The 18,529-nt window shown below is 44.7% G+C and overlaps 1 protein-coding gene across 4 annotated transcripts in view; it reads left to right on the top strand.

Moving 5' to 3' along the window:
* CLCF1 (cardiotrophin like cytokine factor 1) overlaps positions 1-18,248 on the top strand; it is a 51,454-nt gene extending 33,206 nt beyond the window's left edge. For 2 of the 4 annotated variants that reach the window (XM_079996267.1, XM_079996266.1), the window contains exons 2-3: positions 10,795-10,964; positions 16,194-18,248. In XM_079996267.1, coding sequence (XP_079852393.1) covers positions 10,795-10,964; positions 16,194-16,676 — 653 coding nt within the window. In that variant the 3' untranslated portion in view covers positions 16,677-18,248. Of the gene's footprint in view, positions 1-10,769; positions 10,965-16,193 lie in introns of all 4 variants that reach the window. The other 2 variants (XR_013843830.1, XM_079996265.1) reach the window with 2 other exon arrangements.
* Positions 18,249-18,529: the final 281 nt, after the last annotated feature.

Here is an 18,529-nt window from a genome sequence, read left to right as displayed (position 1 = left end):
TAACTTGATCCAAAACACCCACCCACCTCACTCACACACGAAAACAAAGATCACCACAGCCAATCACAAACAAACAATCACATCCTAGGCCAACCCCAACCTCTCTCACCACCAAAGGAACACAAGTGAACAACACAAGCACGCTGACACCAAACTGCATACATTAAGCATAATAGAAACACCGCTACCCCACCCCACCCCCATCCATCTCCCCTCCTTCCACCCTCCTTTCTTCTTTTTTTTTTCTTTTCTTTTTTCTTCTCCCCCTAATGCCTCAACAAATGAAATGGATTTGTAAAAATGTTACACGGGGGGGGGGGGGGGAATACGAGGCATTACACTTACACTGTAAAACAAGAAAACCCTTAATAAAATATATTTTAAAAAAATTCATAAAATCTCAGTACAAAAACATGGCCCAAATACAGCACAACTTTCACATAGAATCATCTAATTGTAGGGTTGGAAGGGACCTCAAGGGTCATCTAGTCCAACCCCCTGCAATGCAGGAATCTTTTGCCCAACGTGGGGCTCGAATCCACGACCCTGAGATTGAGAATTTAGTGCTCACCCAACTGAGCTATGTTTCTGAGAAAGCTGCAAGGGGCAATTATGTAACAGAAATGTTAACAGCAGCAGAGGCAAAGGACCTATGTGGATGTAGCTTTTAATTAAAGTGGTAGAAGGTACAATTAAATGCTGATTTGAGATACCAAATTTACTGGGGTTTTGTGGGGGCTTCCCCAGAAAGTCCCACTGATAGTCCCACAGATTGCACAGCAGCAGCTCTGCAAGCTCCAGCAAGCATCAACCGCTTGCCGGCTTGTGATTCCAGGTTGCTAAGCAAAGCACACCTTTGGCGCCTTGTTACAGGCTCATACAACGGCATGCTGCAGCAGTGGCTTTTCACAGAGCGCCTGCGTGTTTCAGGAAACAGTTTTCCCTCTGCAACACAAGCTCACAAAAGGATGTGATGCTTTGCGAAAAGCCACTCTCCCCGTTCCTTTGTCAGCAGTGTAAAGATGCCAGAAAAAATCCAGCGCACATCCATCGTTGCAAAACACGCTGAACATGAGTTACGATTCCTGTCTCCTGCATCTGTCCTTTGCTGATGTAGAACAAGACAGGAAATCTGCGGTTGAGGTTCACGCTGATGTTGTCTTACATCTGGCACACAGTGCTATGGTATTCTGAACTAAGACCCTACTACTCTTTATCACTAATCATTCCCACCTCCACCATCAAGATACATTCCGAAACCCAAGAAGACGCAAAGGGAAAGGGAAGGAGAAAGACAAGGAGTTGATTTAACTCATTCTAGGGGTTGGGTATACAAAACTATTCATGCATTAATTCCATCTCATTCCAAGTGCTTTGTATTAACCTGTCTTTTTACTACAACGCTCCATATGGGCTGACTCGTTTTGCTTTGCTTTTCCTCTTTTTAAAAAAGTTGGTTTTGGAATCTGCTTATCTAGAGCAAAGTTGGGCTAGCTAATGAATACAGGTAGCAGTGTAGCATACCACATACGTTTGCCAAATGTATGACAGCATCAGGACGGAGCCTGACCTCCCTACTTCCTGGCTTGTTATAGCTTGGGAAAGAAAAAGAAAAAAAGTTTAGTATGCTTAAGACTCATATTAAAAGTTGCTGTGCTCTAAAATCTATATTAGATCTTGGACAGCTAAAGATAAGACTGATCATGAAACTAAATACTGGTGGCTGACTACGGGTAAATGTTCGCAGGCTAATTGCATTTGTTTTGCAAAAAGAAGATAGTTTTATCAGTAGTATGCCTAATTCAAGAGGATCATTTTGTAATAACAGAAAGAAAGAGAAGAAAGAAACCTACTAGATTGGCAAAAAATGTATAAATCAAAATCGAGTAAGCTGAAAATGTAAGGAGAAAGAAGGCACCTTTTATCATATGTGGTGGTCTTGTAATAAGGTAAAAGCATACTGGGAAATGATATATAATGAATTGAAAAAGATGTTTAAGCTAACATTTGTAAAAAACAAGCAAACCAGAAGCTTTTCTTTTGGGAATTATAGGTGCAGATTTACCTAGACAGTATAGAAATTTATTTATGTATGCAACCACAGCTACAAGAATGTTATTTGCCCAAAAATGGAAAGATGAAGGAATTCAGATGAAAGAATAAAGGCTACAAAAACTTATGGACTATGCAGAAATGGCAAAACTTATTGGAAGAATAAGAAATCGGGATAGCAAACTTTTTATAAAGGAATGGAAATGGTATATTGAATATTTACAAACAAATTGCAAACAGATAAAAGCACTGGCAGGGCTATTGTAATAACCTGCAGTTTTTAAAATACAGATATATGAAAATAGATAAATAAAAGAATGATGATTAAAAAAAAATAATATAACTTAGAATATGTAGGGAATGATGATAAAAAATTTAACGAACTGCAGAAAGAAGAGGAAAGAAGACAAGATTTGAAATGAATGAATTATTGTTAAATTACGACTGAAGTGTATATAAATGAAAATCATAAATAAAATTAAAAAGAAAGTAGGAAAGAAACTGATTTTAAAATGTGAAGTGGGTAGGGGTTGTGTCTGCTTAGTTGCTCATAATTCCATTAAAAGCTTAATGGAATATCAATAGTCCTTCAATTGCATATTGATAAAAAGACATGATAAAAATAATGGGGCAAGCTAAGTAATATTGGTGAAAAGAGGCAGCTATGTGCAATATTTTTAATGTTTGATGTCTTACTATGTTTTAATTCATTGGAAGCTGCCCACAGTGGCTGGGGTAACCCAGTCAGATAGGTGGCATATAAAATTATTGTTATTACTACTACTACTACTACTACTACTACTACAACTACTGTACATTTTTTCTTATGGACTAACATGACTACCTTTGCTTTTTTATGTATGACTGCACTATAGTCATACATAAAACATAGCTGTAACAATGTTATAGATCCCCTATCAGCTAATAATGTGGAAATTTTCAATCACAATGCAGAAAAAGGTAGATTCTAAGAATTGTGATGTGGTGTGATATTATTTAACAACATTTATATACTGCTTGAAAACCTTTAAGCGGTTTATAAAAAAACAATAAAAAACATTAAAAACAGGGATTTAAAAATAGTCAAAAGATAATTAAAATGAACAGTAGCTAAAAAGAAATAAAACACATGTAACTTTTACATTTTTATAGGCTTGCCTAAACATGGGAGAATAGAACAATGTGCTTGTGTAGTACGGTAGAAATACTATAGAGATCTGCAGGAATTACAGTGGTACCTCAGGTTAAATACTTAATTTGTTCCGGAGGTCCGTTCTTAACCTGAAACTGTTCTTAACCTGAAGCACCACTTTAGCTAATGGGGCCTCCTGCTGCTGCCGTGCTGCCGGAGCACAATTTCTGTTCTCATCCTGAAGCAAAGTTCTTAACCTGAAGCACTATTTCTGGGTTAGCGGAGTCTGTAACCTGAAGCGTATGTAACCCGAAGTACCACTGTAGTGACAAGTACTTAAAATTACAACTCTGAGATGTGTATCTATATATTTATAATTTTGTTCCCCACTCCCAAGTCATTTAAAAACCATTTTTGCTGTGTGTATGTAGAAATGGCACTGTATTTCTATATTTACTACAAACACTTATAGGACATGGAAACCTCTACTTTTTAACCTGCCCAAAGCTGAACATTTTAGGTTGTTTGGTTGTGTTGTATGAATTGTCAGATGACTTTCAAAGTTTGGGGCAAGCTGCCCAGCCGCTTTGAGCAGCGTGCACCATTCCTTAATCCCCCTCAATGTGCTTTTATCAGGCTAGGAGACGAAAGCCGTGTGCTTATGATGAAGAGAGATGTAATACAAAAAGAGGGCTCATGGTGCATCCCTCAGCTGCAGGATAAGTCTGGTCCCCTCCTAGCTTCATATTTGAAAAGGAAGACTTGCACACACAGGTGAATCAAATGCTGACTCAGCTCTTAACTACTGTCCTCCACCCCCCTATGCTTCAGGCACCGTGTCTGCCTTTCAATAGATTTTTAAAGCACAACGTGAATGTTCATGCATTTATCGTTGGCATTCGTTTTTTAAAAAGAAGCTTTTAAAAGTGCAAAGCTACTCCCAGCTTAGGGAACAAATTTTGCCTTGTGGGTGCCAGCCAGTCAGCTCCTGGCACAGCCAGCTGCTGATTCAAACCTACAGAACAGCCCACTCCTGCACTCTGCTGCCCCTTGAGAGGACTGAATGCTGTGATGACACTTCCAGAGCTGACTGCTATTTGTTTTTTTAAAAAGTACACCCCTATTGTGTTGGCTGCATACTGTAGTGTTGAATGTTTGGTGCTGATGACCAGAGGAGCAACCTCCTGTTTTTCACAGGCAGTTTGCTTCCCTGTGTCCCTCCCTTGTGGATCTTAAGGTACTCTGTAAAATATTGGATCTGCTTTTATGGAGTAAATGTATTCCCTCCTCCGCATTTTAGTCGAACATGACTTAAATACATCCAAAGTTCTGAGCTGTTCTTTTCCTATCAGATTCTAGCTCAAACTCATTTGGCATCTACAGTACTTGCCCAACTAATAAGGCCTTGGCTGTCCATTTAGAGTGCACTGAGCTCACAGAGGTGATGGTAGAGGCTCACCCGCAGGCCAGATGTGGCCCCTGGGGCTTCCCTGTCTGGTCCTCAGAGGCCTTGCCTCGCCCATCCTCAGCTGCAATTAGGCTTGGAAAAAGCCTCTTGTTGCAGCCAATAAAAGGCTACACACACACACACTGGTCTAATTGCATTGTGGGGGACAATTTCAGAGGGAGGAGGGTTGCAGCTGGGGAGGGAGGTTTAACCCTTCCCCACGTGCTGCAACCTTCACACCAAAAAATAACCCCTCTCCGGTGCCATGTTTAGGCTTGAAAAAGCCTTCTATAATACAGAATACAGTATTTTTCTTGTGTCAGGTATAATATAGAGCATTTGCCTTCTCTCCAATCCAATATGAACTAAATCTAAAATCTATTTTTTAAGTTTAGGCGATAATATATTTCATCAGATGCATGAAGTGGAATGAAAAGTTGATGAGACGTCTAAAAACTTGGGTGAAGGTACAGTGGAGTTAAAAGCCAAGCGGAGGACTTAGAGCAGCAGAAATGTAAAGCGTATCTATTCTGTTACCTGGGATGGGAACTATATTTCACAATTTAAACATAAAGGTGTATTTGCTGTAACACCAAAGCAAAAATAACAAATCCCCTGGTAAGAGCATACGTTTCCTATGAATAGGCTTTATTCTGAGTTAGACCATTGCTCCATCTAGCCCAGCCTTGTCTATTCCGACTGCCACCAGCCTTCTCAGCCTTGCTCCCTGTGATTGTCTTAAATAGGGATTCCAGGGACTGAGCTTGAAATGTTTTGTAAGCAAAGCATGGGCTTTACCAGCTGACGTAGGTGAGTGTTATGAGAAGGGAATGGAGTGGAGTGTTATTCAACCAGACCAACCCAACCACCATTCCCCAAAAGTGGACTATGTACCAAAATGTTGCATTGACACAGCTGCCACTCCCATCACTCCTCTCTTGTTTCTGGCTTGGAAAGTGTGTGTGTGTGTGTGTGTGTGTGTGTGTGTGTACACACTGATGTTACTCGGAGGGGAGGGGTGGATTTGACCCTGAGGCCTCCAGTTGTTGATTTCTGTACTAGATTCCTGCTATAACAGCAAATGAAGCACAAGTACCTTTGGTATTTTTATTTAAACAATGGGATGCACTGTCAATTTGCTAATGAATTCTCTTCTGAAAAATAGCTTCTCCATTACGTTTTTAGGAATTCAAGAGTCGGAATCTGATGTGTATGTGAAATGCTTTAGTATGTGACCTCCCATTGCAGAAATACCATTTCACAATGTTCTACATTCATTTCGCTCATTAGATCACGCAGAGCATCTCACGTTCACTGCAGTTTCCTACCGACACTAGTAATTCTTGTCAATAAACTGTGCCATGGGGATCCCATATAATCCTTAAATATTCTCCGATTTAAAGCCCATAATGGGCAATTGTGACCATATGACCGCCAAAAGGCCTGGAAAATGCTATAGTCAGAAACATAGAAAATCTGTGTAGTGATAAATAACAAGGTCGGAGTCAGTTATATGTGGTGGCAGTGATCAATTCTTAGAACGGGGTCATTAGAACCGGAGGACCTGTTGTAAAATCATTTGTCGAGGAGTGAAGACTATAGGTCACACTCTTAGGCTGTGTCCAGATGGCAGCTTTCACCACAGCTGATTTAATGCTGCAGAACACTAAACCATAAGTGGGGGAAGCTATCTCAAGGAAGAAGTAGCACCTGTTCTGGGGATTTTATGCTGCACTTGGTCCATGCCACATATTCTGATTCTGCTAATCTTTGGTCTGTTATGGATTAAGCATAGTCCTCCTGTGGTTTGCAAGCACTAAGTGCTCTGGCCCAGCATGGCCAGCACTCCCCATATGAAGGTGCCCATAGATGTCAGGGAGAAATAACCTGGGAAAAACTAACTGTTTTTCATAGAATCTATGATTTTTAAGGAAAGGGCTTTTAAGAGTGCTGTACCATTTTCATTATCTGTATTTTAATAGGTTTTTAAAATATTGTGTTAATTCCGTTAAAGTTTAATTACTTTTTAAGTTTCATCTTTCCTATGTTTTTAGCCTTTTACATTTTATTCCAATTTGCTTTGATTTTTGTAAGCTGCCTTGAGACCCTATCTGGGGAAAAGGTGGGATATAAACAAATACAAGACTGCTAGTAGTAATACAAGCAATTAACCTTAACAGAGATGCTGTGGTTTATAGAGCACATGCGATTCTTGGCTGTGTACATAATGAGATATAAAGCAAAAAGTATGGTTTTCCCTTTGCTAGGAGATAACCAGTATTAGAATGCTATACCATGCTGCTGTTATCCATTTCAAAACATTTCTATTACACATTTCTTGTTTGGTAAAAAACTGAGAGGATTTCTGGAAGGAGCTTTGCTGAAAACTGCAGAGCAACTATCCAAAATGCTATGATGTTTCACCATGGGAATTTAAGATGCACTTCTCTGTTTAGGTTATGCAATGGGAGATTAAAAAGTAATTTAGTCATGTGCATAGAAAACGACCTAAGGATAACTTTTATTTTATTTTTTTAAAAAAACTTATTTATTAACAGTTTCGTTCTGATATATCAAAACATTGGGGGGGGGGAATCTGACTTGCACTTGTAACATATAAATTGTTACAAGTGCAGATTGGATGTTTTTCAGAATTAAAATATTCAAAGCAGCTTTCAAGAGGACAAGATACTTAGCAGATTCCAGCTATTTCCACCACAACTCTAAAGAGATGTTGTTTTCTTTCATTCGTCTGGGCATTAGGCTCGATGGGTCACCTTTTCCATTACTAGTGTTTTTCAGATTTTTAGGAACACTTAGTAATTGTATGGGGGTGCCGCTCCTTTTTTCCTGTTCCTTGCAATCGAAGTTCAGGCAGCTGCTTGTAATTGTCTGGTCTGTTCCTTATCAATGCAAAGCTTTCAGAAAGAATTATTAGGAATGCTAAGTGGTTCTCTGACAATAGTCCCGTAGTTTGTTTTTTTAGCACATCCCATTATTTTTCAATCTGCATATATATAGTGGGGGAAGTATGCTAGATATGATATCTGAAGGAAGAAGATTTTTGATGGTTGTATAATTTTGCAGACAGCAGACATATATCAGGATAATTAAAGGCTAGAACTAGACATATTTAGACTAAACTTGGAAATAAATACAAATCCTTAACCATGAGGGTACTAGCCTCAGGGACTGCCTACGTGAGATTGTAGTAGATTGTGTGTGAGTCAGCGGGAGAAGGTCTCACGGCTCTCTCTCATGAATCTGCAGCAGTCCAACTAGTGCTTGGATTGCTCTGCCTTGTATGCAGAGGACCAGACAGGATTGGGATCACGGTTTAAACAGGGCTAGATGGACAACTATGATGCTTTAGTTGAGATTTAGGCATTGCTAAGGGTTGGATTAGATGACTCTCGGGGTCCCTTTCAACTCTAAAACTCTATGGTTCTATGAACTCTTTGGATCCTGGATGAAAACAGCAGTGGAGTCCTCTACACTGTTTCCTTATCTCATATTATCTTGACAGGAACAATATGAAGTATAGACTGTATGCAGTATAGAGCACCCTAGCACAAACTATAGAATCATGCATTTTAAGGAAGTGCAACCACTATTATGATTTTAAAAGTTATAACTACTATTGTGATTTAGAAATTAGCAACAGCTCCATTTGCATGTTCCTGCCTAGTGGAGCAAGTGGGAAGGACAACCATTTTGAAGATACTGTATTATATATTGTACAGTCGTACCTTGTAAGCCAAACGCCCTAGAACTCGGACATTTTGGCTCCCGAATGCCTCAAACCTGGAAGTGAGTGTTCCGGTTTGCGAACATTCTTTGGAACCGGAATGTCTGGCGCGGATTCCAATTGGCTGCAGGAGCTGTGCCTTGGTTTCTGAATGTTTTGGAAGTCAAACGGACTTCCAGAATGGATTCAATTTGTCTTCCGAGCTACAATTGTATTATATAATAAATTTATCTATTGTCCTTCATCCAAAGTTCACATATGTTTACAACATAAAAACACACAAGCATCACATTATTATTATTTTTTTAAAGCACGTTTAAAAGGCCATAGGTTGTTTAATAGCTTCCCCATGAAGACGAATTCACTAGAGCCCCCTGCTGGTTGGGAGCACCTGCCCTTTAGGCTCTTGTTGTTGACCGTAAAGGAATCTGTAGGGAAGAAAAGGGTTGAATTGTGCAAAGTGCGTAGGAGAGGGAATGGGCGGGCCTCATCCCCAGTGGGAAGAACAGCGGAAGCACTGAAGCAGGATGGAATCGTCTGGGCTGGGGCTGGGCGTGGTGCAAGCAGGAAAATGCCGCGGGATAGTCTTTAATGAAGCGCAAGTGGCCAGGGCCGGGCTGCGTGTTTCATGGGTGAATCATCACAAGTGGGAGGCCTTGGCATGAGTTATGGGGTAGGCTTCCGTGGTGGCTATGCAGGCACAACCACGTTCCCAGCCTTGGCCTGCTGGAATCAGAAGACAGACACAGAAGCTTCAGCATCTGACAGACTGGAGAAGTCAAACGAAGAAGCCATACTTAGTTCCCACAAAAGAAATGTGGAAATCCATGTTTTTTCCCCCATGTCTTCAGTTTCTGAGCATATTCAGCCACATACATGTCCTCACCGCCATATATTTCTCCTCATCTATTGTAACCCAGCATCTCACTCTCAAAATGCTATTATATTTAGAATTACAAAATTCAAACAGCATTGTTTTGGCCTAAAAAAATTAAAAGTTAGGGAGAAAAACTCCAGCTTGGGTTGATATTCTGTTTATGTACTCAGTGCAGTCCCCTAACCTGTACACATAATGTGAAAACAGATTCTGTATTTACTAAGCAGGTGCAGTTAGATATTACACATGTAGCAATGAACTTGATCGCCAACCTAAACTCTCCCACCAGCCTGTTCCACTTGCCTATAGCATGGATATGGCTCCTGATGTCCTCCAGATGTTGTTGGACCACAATTCCCATCATTCCCTGATGGGAGTTGTAGGCTAATGACAACTGGAAGGCAACAGGCTCTCCATCCCTGACCTAAAGCATTGGCCATGTCCTGCCACAAAAACAGTCTCTTGCCCCAAATCTAAATTTTCACGGTGTGGTTAGTAAAGGTCCTTAGAATGACCCATTGCCATCCAGGGTCCTGCATTATGCATCTACAGCAGTGAATGCTGGTGGGAAGGGGCCTGTGGAAAAACAGGTACAGTCATACCTTGGAAGTTGAATGGAATCTGTTCTGGAAGTCCATTCAACTTCCAAAACATTCGGAAACCAAAGTGCAACTTCTGATTGGCTGCAGGAAGCTCCTGCAGCCAATCAGAAGCAGCAGAAGCCCTGTCAGACATTCGGCTTCTAAAAGCAGTTAGCAAACCAGAACAGTGACTTCCAGGTTTGCGGTGTTCGGGAGCCAAAACATTTGAGAACGAAGCTGTTCGAAAACCAAGGTACGACTGTATTATGTGTGGCCTATTTGCCTTGAACCAGGTTGATGACCCTTGTCTCCAGTTCCCGTCATTCCTTGGGGCCCAACCTAGATATAGCATCAGTTGTGTGAATGCAGTTAACATGCACACTTTCTGTAATGTAAATGCTCATAGAAGCCATTTGGGTGGTGGGGAGGGAGAGAAGTTAACCCTTTCTGCCCTGCCACGGTCATGATGAAAGTTTGTCTTATTTCTACTGGCATGATGAATGGGATCAGACTGTGCATTGGAAAACAACAAAAGTTTCTGATGAGTTGGTAGTGGTTAGAGGGCAGTTGGAACCATCTTGTTTACATGAAGAGAACAAGGCTGCTCTGGCTCTGGGCAAAGGGTGTGGTGGTGGGGATAATGGCAAAGTCCTTTTTGTAGTTTGCTCCTTCTCTTTGTCCCTGTTGTTATCCAAGGTGGGGCCAGCATCAAAACCCTGGACAACTTTCAGCCAAGTTCTTTGGAGGTCTGAACTGCCGTCTTTGGACTATGCAGTAAATGTTGGGGTATATATTTTTATATGAACTGGGCTATAGAAGCAGGCTGTGTTGAGCACTTTGTCCCTGTGTCTTCTCCTGGGAATGGTGGTGTGAGGTGGGAATGGGCGATGCAGGCTTTGCTCCCCCTGTCACAGTGCTCCCTTCGCCCACAGCTCCTTACAAGTGTGCTCCCTGCAGGAGATTCGTGGGGGATCCTTGCCTTCCTGTGTGCCACGCTCTGGAACCTGCCTGTGGTGCCTGCACTGAACAGCACGGACCAAGTGACTACCACCAGACAGTCCATCCAGCAGACGTACGACCTTACTCGCTACCTGGAACACCAGCTGCACTCGCTTGCGGCTACTTATGTGAGTGTAGAAGCTTGGAGAGGGTTGGGGACTACTGAGTTGAGCAACCTAGTAGGAAACAGCTCTCCCTTCCCTTGTGTGCCCTTTCTTCTTCCTCTTCCTGCCCAGACTCTATTCCCTCTCTGTAAACTGTGCTCCACTGTCTCTTTCATCTCTGATGTCTCTGTCACTAGGTGAGGTCAGGCTGCGTTTCTCTCTCTACCGAGTTGAGAATCCAGTGGATTGCAGGCACATGCATAACTTTAATCCCAAAAGCTCAGTGCAAAGAGGAGTGTATCAACAGGCGACAGCATCTGCCTCCGCTCAGTATGTGGGGAAGGGATTCATGCAGGCAGACATTCTAAGACTTTAAACTGCCTGCAACACCCTCTTAACAACACCATCTGCAAAACACGCCACTCCCACCCCGAAATTTCCTTCTGCATGGTGAATAGCTAAAATACGGCTCTTTCCCCAGCCATGGCCCTCACTTGGCAGAATATCTGACATGCTTCCCCCTCCCTGCCTTCAGGCACCGGTGGAGTCTCCCTGTTTACAATCTGTTGTGCATCTCTTGCTGGGGTGAGGTGAGGCCTTGTCTGTCAGAACTCGCCAGGGAAACGCCTGGCTGCGTGGAGAGCAGAGACTGGGGGCAGACCCTCATCTATCTGCATGGCATCCCTGCTCCCTGGCCTACCTGGCATTCCAAGCCCTACCCCTTGGCTGCGTTCCTTGGCACTGAGCATTCATCAAGAGCAGTCACAAGAGTGAAACCAAGGTATTGATTTGGTTCGGGTATGGGAAAGTGTAGAGGCTCATATTTTCCAGCATATCTGGGTTCAAGAAGCTTCCTTTTTTAAACACAAAATTGAGAAGCCTGGATCCCCATAGGTAAAATAAGAAGTGGACCCACGCTGTGGTCTAAACCACAGAGCCTAGGGCTTGCCGATCAGAAGGTCGGCAGTTCAAATCCCTGCGACAGGGTGAGCTCCCGATGCTCGGTCCCAGCTCCTGCCAACCTAGCAGTTCGAAAGCATGTCAAAGTGCAAGTAGATGAATAGGTACCACTCTGGTGGGAAGGTAGACGGTGTTTTACATGCGCTGCTCTGGTTCGCCAGAAGCGGCTTAGTCATGTTGGCCACATAACCTGGAAGCTGTACGCTGGCTCCCTCGGCCAATAAAGCGAGATGACCTCCACAACCCCAGAGTCGGTCATGACTGGACCTAATGGTCAGGGGTCCCTTTACCTTTACCTTATGTCCATCTTATTTGTTGCCTTCCTGTGTGCCACAACATCAACTGGAACAACATTCTCTAACAGGGGCCCCCAGTTATAACACATAATTCCCATAATGAGCCACTGTATTGAAAAGCATTAAAAATACTTACTGGTAATTAACTAAAGTTCCGCCCATCAAGCAGAAGCCTGCCCCTCTAACAAAAGCCTGCCCACCATAATGCCCTCTTTTTGGGGTGTTTTTGTTTTTTTACCCGTGATCTCTCCCAAAAAGCTCAACAACTCCCCCCACCAAAAAAATCCTTGCTACGCCCAGGCCTCTAGGTGGGGGCCTAAATGCACAAATGTTAAAGCTCATGGTTCATCTGGAGGAAGATAAACCATAAGCCTGGCTTTGGACAACTTGCTAAGCCAAACCATGACTTAGCTGGCGGCAGCAGGACCAGAGGAAGAGCAAAGGAGCCACAATCTCCTCTCCAAGAGCCAGCATGCTCACACGTATGTGCTAAGTCATGGTTTGGACCAGGTCAATGTTTCATCTATCTTCACCTTCCTATGAGGACAGTAAGGGTGAATTCCTATAGAGGCAATAATCTAACCCTTCATAAGATATCACTGCAGATTTGTGATGCTTTGGAACATTTGTGGTTCCTTTGGATAGAGCAGTCCTACCTTTTGAGGTTATGGTTTTTAGGAGCCCATTCTATTTCCATTTGACGGACAAAAAATGTGTCCCTTCATGCAGGCTTGAAAGGCCCATACTTTTCTTTTCACCGGGCTCATGTGCTCAAAGATCCAGAATGTGTAAAGAACACAAATCTCCTTGCAAACATTTTTTGGAGCAAGACAGGGGTTGGAATTGTTGAGCCCTTTTGTTGAAATAAGGTTACTGTTAAGAAGTTGCCTATCTTTGGAGGGAGCCAGAAGTTAACAGGGAGAGGCTATTCCGTAGAGATGCCGGGAGAGGAACTGAGGCAGTAATAAAAGGAATCTTCTCACGGCTTAAGGAGATTAAGGCTAGGGAGGACTGCATCGGCTACCGTTGGAGGTTATGCTATTTCCAGCAGAAATCAGGCCTTCTCCACTATCAGAGCTCCAGCTTAAAATTTAGCACTGCGTAGGCCTAATATAATAGCATATGTAACCATTGCATTTCATTATGATTCCCATATTCTCTGTACGTCCTGATGGTTGCCTCCTTACCTTCAGTGTTCCCGTAAGTAGGTTGGCATTCACTGGTGCAAAATGATTGGCAATCTGACTCAGCAGGACAGGAAATGCACACCCATGTGCCTGCATGCGCACTGCCGCATAGCCCCGGGGCTTCTGTATCAGTATAGAAAAAGGAAACCAGTCAATTGTGCTGTCTTGTTGGCTGCTTCTTGAGGGATGTTGTGAAATTTCTGCCAAGGGATTTCTACTGAAGCAAAGCTGCTCCCATATGTGGCGATGTAAGCTGTGGACAGAGGAGGCTATTCAAACAGCTGGGGGGAAATGAAATAAAACATCTTGACAGCTGAGGAACACTGGGGTCACAGCTGCATGGGTCTAATTTGGGGGATTGGATGTGCCGTTCAAGTGCATCAAATCTCCAAAGTAGGAAGGCCCAAGGTGTTTTCAACCTGCAGTGGTCCTTGCCTGCTTGTTTGCTTGGTCAATAGGGAGGATTGCAGGATTTGACCATCATCTGCTGTGGTGGGCATGAGCACATGCAAGGGGGGGAAGTGCCTGCCTTTCCTTTCTATGCTCCCAGCACTAAGTCCAGTGGCATCTCTAGCTGGGACCATGGACAACCACTGTCTAGGCCAGACCTTACAACGTGTGAATTTCAGCAGCTCTGTGCAAATATATGATTTGCAATTCCTGAGAATTCTCTGCTTTCTAATCTTTTAAAACAACAACAACAGAAAACCAATTTTCTAGCCCATACAGCTTCAAAGATAAGTTCGAATATATATATATATATATCAACAACGCCTGATAAAATCTCAGAAAACTAAGAGATTCCCATAGTCACTTTTTGATCCTTCTCAAGAGTAGATGAAACAGAATAAATGGTAAAAAGCAAACAATCCCCCACCCCATAATTTCTACAGGAACCTGGCCTTAGTGTTTCCTGGCATATTTTTTTAGTAACCTTGAAACATAATTTTGGTACCTACCCATCTTAAAATTTAATACAGAGCAAAACTCTAGTGTCCAGAAGAGAGCATTCAGGCAGAATCCTTTTGAGCACTGCTGCTGTTGCTGCCCAAATTTCAGTTGCATTGTATTCCCTTCTCCTTGCTCCCACCCAACACTTTCAGCAAAGCTTACCTTGTGGCTCACTTTTAGCAGTTCTGTACTGATGCTCAGGGAAGCCTGAGAGCCAATGCACTCTCCTTCAAGAGACCATTCTTTCCTTTGCCCATAGAAACAACTTGTTTGTAAGAAAAGCTTGACTGCAACCTGCGCTTTGAAGTCTTGTCTTTTAAAATTTGTGTTTTTACTATTGGCGGGACTTCTCTCTCTCTCTCTACTCTCTCTCTCTCTATTATTGATGTGAGCTGCTTTCAGAGACCATCATTGTCTGAAAAGCAGGATAAGAACGTAATAAACAAATGAAGGCTCAGAAGCAAAACAAACAAATAAACAAAAAAACACGCCCAAATTAAAAGAACCAAAAATATCATTTTGAAATCTTTTTGAGATTCACTGGTGGGATGGGGTGAGTGTGAGGATAGAATTCATTCCTTTTGACCACTTAAGGACAACAGCATGGCTACAGGTGGTGCACATGCTGGCCCAAGGTCCTTGGTTTGCCTGAGGGCCACTGTCTGTATTAAGCCTTACAAGAAAAGGCAAAATGGGAAAGGCAAGCCTGTGTGCTGAAGGCCCACACAAACCCTCTTTAGATTCTTCAGTAACACGTCTCCTAATTGGCTTCCCATCTGGCTGCCTCACGCCATCTTCTTTGCTTATTCTTATTTACTTATTGCATTTAAATTCTGCCTTTCCTCACAGGAGCACAAGGCGGCATGCATAGTTCACCACTTCCCTGTTTCATCCTCCCAACAACCCTGTGTGGGAGGTACAGCTGAGAGTGAGTGCCTGGCCCCAAGGTCACCCAAGGAGCTTCCTGGCTGAGTCAGGATTTGAACCTTGGTCTCCTAGGTCCCAGCCCAGTGCTCTCATCACTACACCACACTGGCTGTCTAAAAGAAAAGAAAAAACCCACTTCCTTTCTTTGATCTTAAAGTCCAGGCCCTTTAAGTATTAGAGAAGTCACGCTTCAGCTTTCCTCCCCACCCCCCACCCCGCTGGTCTCATGGCGTTGGCCACGTCCCAGCCTGCTCTGTGAGTTGGTTTCTGCTGGCGTGTTGTTTGGGGAGAACCCGTCCCTACTTGCCCCCGGGCGACACAGAGGAAATTAATTTGTCTCCTGAGCTTGTCAGATTGTTCACACAGCCGCGGGCTTTGACACACCTCCCTTCCGCTCTGTGCTTCACCCCACCCGCTCACCCCGCTGCCTGGGCAATCCTGCTGCCCCTCAGGGCACCAATGCTGGCAGAGGGGGGTGAGGCGGGGAATCCCAGGAACGCAGCTTAGCAGGGCAAGCGGGTGTGAATAAATGTGTGTGTGTGTTTGCGTGTGTCTACCAGAATATTCAGGGCAAAGCAGGGATCTCTCACTAAGTGCCTATCTGACCGTGCTGCAGTCGCAATATGTCACCGGGTAAAAAGGAGATAATCAGCATGTCAGTGGATCCCATAATATTTGCATGCACCGGGCACACATACACAGTGCAGCTGTTCAGACTAATAAAGGATGTCAGTGTGCGCTCATGCCTGGTGTTGTTGTGCATATCGCTAAGGAATTAAAATTGCTCGCTCTCATACTGCCATACCTCACCACCTCACTGAGTGGGAGCAGGAGGAAGAGCTTGTGGAAAGGATGAGTGGAATAGTATGTGCAACTGTGCTACTCCCGTATAATAAGCATGTCTAACCACCCGCTTGTCTTTCCACCCTCAGCTCAGCTACCTAGGGCCACCTTTCAATGAGCCAGACTTTGATCCTCCCCGGCTAATCGGGGCAGAGGCTGTGCCCAGCGCCACCGTGGACTTTCAGGAATGGCACAGCCTGAATGACAATGCCCGGCTGGCAGCCAACTACCAGGCCTACAGCCACCTGCTGTGCTACCTGAGCACCATGGATGGGAAATCCCCAGTCGCCATGCCCACTCTGCGCCACAGCCTCGCACACTTCCGCGCCAGCCTGCAAGGGCTGCTGGGCTCCATCGCCGGCATCATGGCTTCCCTGGGCTACCAGCTTCCGCCCACACCGACGGATGGTACGCCTCCGCTCCGCAGCCAGTTCCTGCGCAAGATGGACGACTTTTGGCTGCTCAAGGAGCTGCAGACCTGGCTGTGGCGCTCGGCCAAGGACTTCAACAGGCTGCGCAAGAGGGTGCCCCCTTCTGCTGTTATGCTGCACCTCGAGAGCAGGGGCTTCTGAGCCCTGCCCTTCACCAGCCTCTCTGCCTTCGCCTCGTCCACTGACGTCATACCTGCCCCTCAAGGCCAAGGGCTTTCCAGAGCCCCCCCCCCCCGAACCCACAGCCTGCCTGCCCCTCTCCACCTCCAACCCACCTCCAACCTGACTCCTGCTGCCACACCTTCATGGTGCTGCACTGCTCTCTATTATGAAGCCGTGCCTCTAGGTGAGCAAACCCACACCTATCTGTTTCTTCCTTCCCTTCCTTCCTCCGCCTTCTCAGTGGCCTGCCTTTCTCTTGTTCTTCCCAGAGGGGGCCATTAATTTTCCAGGATCAGAGGAAAAGCCCTGCTCCCTCCCACCCCAGTGATGAGCAATAAAGCCCTGGCTGCAGGGCAGCGAACATCTGGCAGCCTCCACCTCTGGCACTCTGCTCTCCTTAAATGGAGCTCCCCCAGAGCCTGGGTTCCTGCTTGTGCTCGCTCTCTCTCTTTCTCATAGAGGATTGTGCCAATTAGGTGCTTACGAAGGGGGTTTACTTCCCACAAACCTGCCTCTGATCAAACCCACTGGCTCAAGATGATGCCCAGCTCTGGCCTTACTTTTGGGCAATGAACTCTGCAGCAGGGGTGAGGAACCTTCCTGAAGCTGGGGGTCACATCCTCACCTGGTTAATTCTTCCAGGCGCCAAAAGCAAATCAGACAGAGGCAGAGCTTGCAGCAGGTGGAGATACCTTATGCCGTCTTTCACCCCCCCACACACACATGTGCACAGACATGCATGCAGAGAACTTCCCTCTCTGCAGTCTCATCTCTTTCCACCAGCTGCTCAGGAGATTGGGTTGCAGATGAGTGGTGGGCTGCAAAGGGGGCTACCCCACACTCTTTCTCAGACACATGCATGCACATTGCACTGCAAACACGCACAACCTCCCCTCCCTGCAGTCTCCTCCTGACTGAGGAACAGATGAGGAACAAGAAAGAGAGCGGTGTCCCAGGCCTGCTCCCTTGATTCCTGATCAGCTAGGCAGCAGGTGGGACTGGAAGATTGCAGGCTGGCAGTTCCCTGCCCCGCTCTAGAGGCAACCTCACCCCGCAAGGGCAAAATGGGACTCTGAATAGGCATTGCAATGAGGCATGAAACATAAGGGATATGGTTTAATGCAGGCACTGGTGAGCTTTTAGCTTTTTTCTCTCTCTTTTGCAGTGGTCAACTCAAGAGGCTCCCCTATCATTCATCAAAGCCAAAAGCTGCAGCAGAGTTGCCCACGACAGGGACATCTTCTTAGCCAGCCCCAGCAGTGGTCTCCGCCTGCCTGTACCTCTCCCTCCCCACTGTGGCAGGCGGGCCTAGTGAGGCTGTGCGGTTTACTGTCACCAGCAAAGGACAAGGGGAGGAGTTTCCCATAGGTGGCCCAGTCCATAGGTCTCTCTCTCTCTCTCCCCTCCCCTCTCCTTCTGCCCCCCCTCCCCACTGTCAGGTTGTGTTATTCTCAGTTTGTCTGTATTAATATTTATTTATTTTCAGATGTTATTTATTAGATTGTATTTATTGCAGAATTTCTATTCTTGTATTAACAAATAAAAGGCTTTCTCCAGGAGCTATGCTGGCCTTATTTGTTTCTCTGCAGAGCATTCTCTGGGCAGATCTTCTTTTATACGCAGTAAACAAACTTTGTGTGTGCATTCAAGTACCTTCAACTGGGTTTTGTACCCAGTGCCCCCAGTTGTAGGACTACAATTCCCATCATTCATTGGGCTTGTGATCTGGGGACTAATGGGAGCTGGAGTCCAACAACCTCCAGAGAGCCACAGGTTCCCCACCTCTGCAACAAGAAGGCCGGGGTCATGAAACACACAGTGTGCCATCTCCT

This window comes from Podarcis cretensis (assembly GCF_951804945.1).
Source record: "Podarcis cretensis genome assembly, chromosome: 1".
Lineage (NCBI taxonomy): Eukaryota > Metazoa > Chordata > Lepidosauria > Squamata > Lacertidae > Podarcis > Podarcis cretensis.
This window is presented reverse-complemented; position numbering and strand designations above follow the sequence as displayed.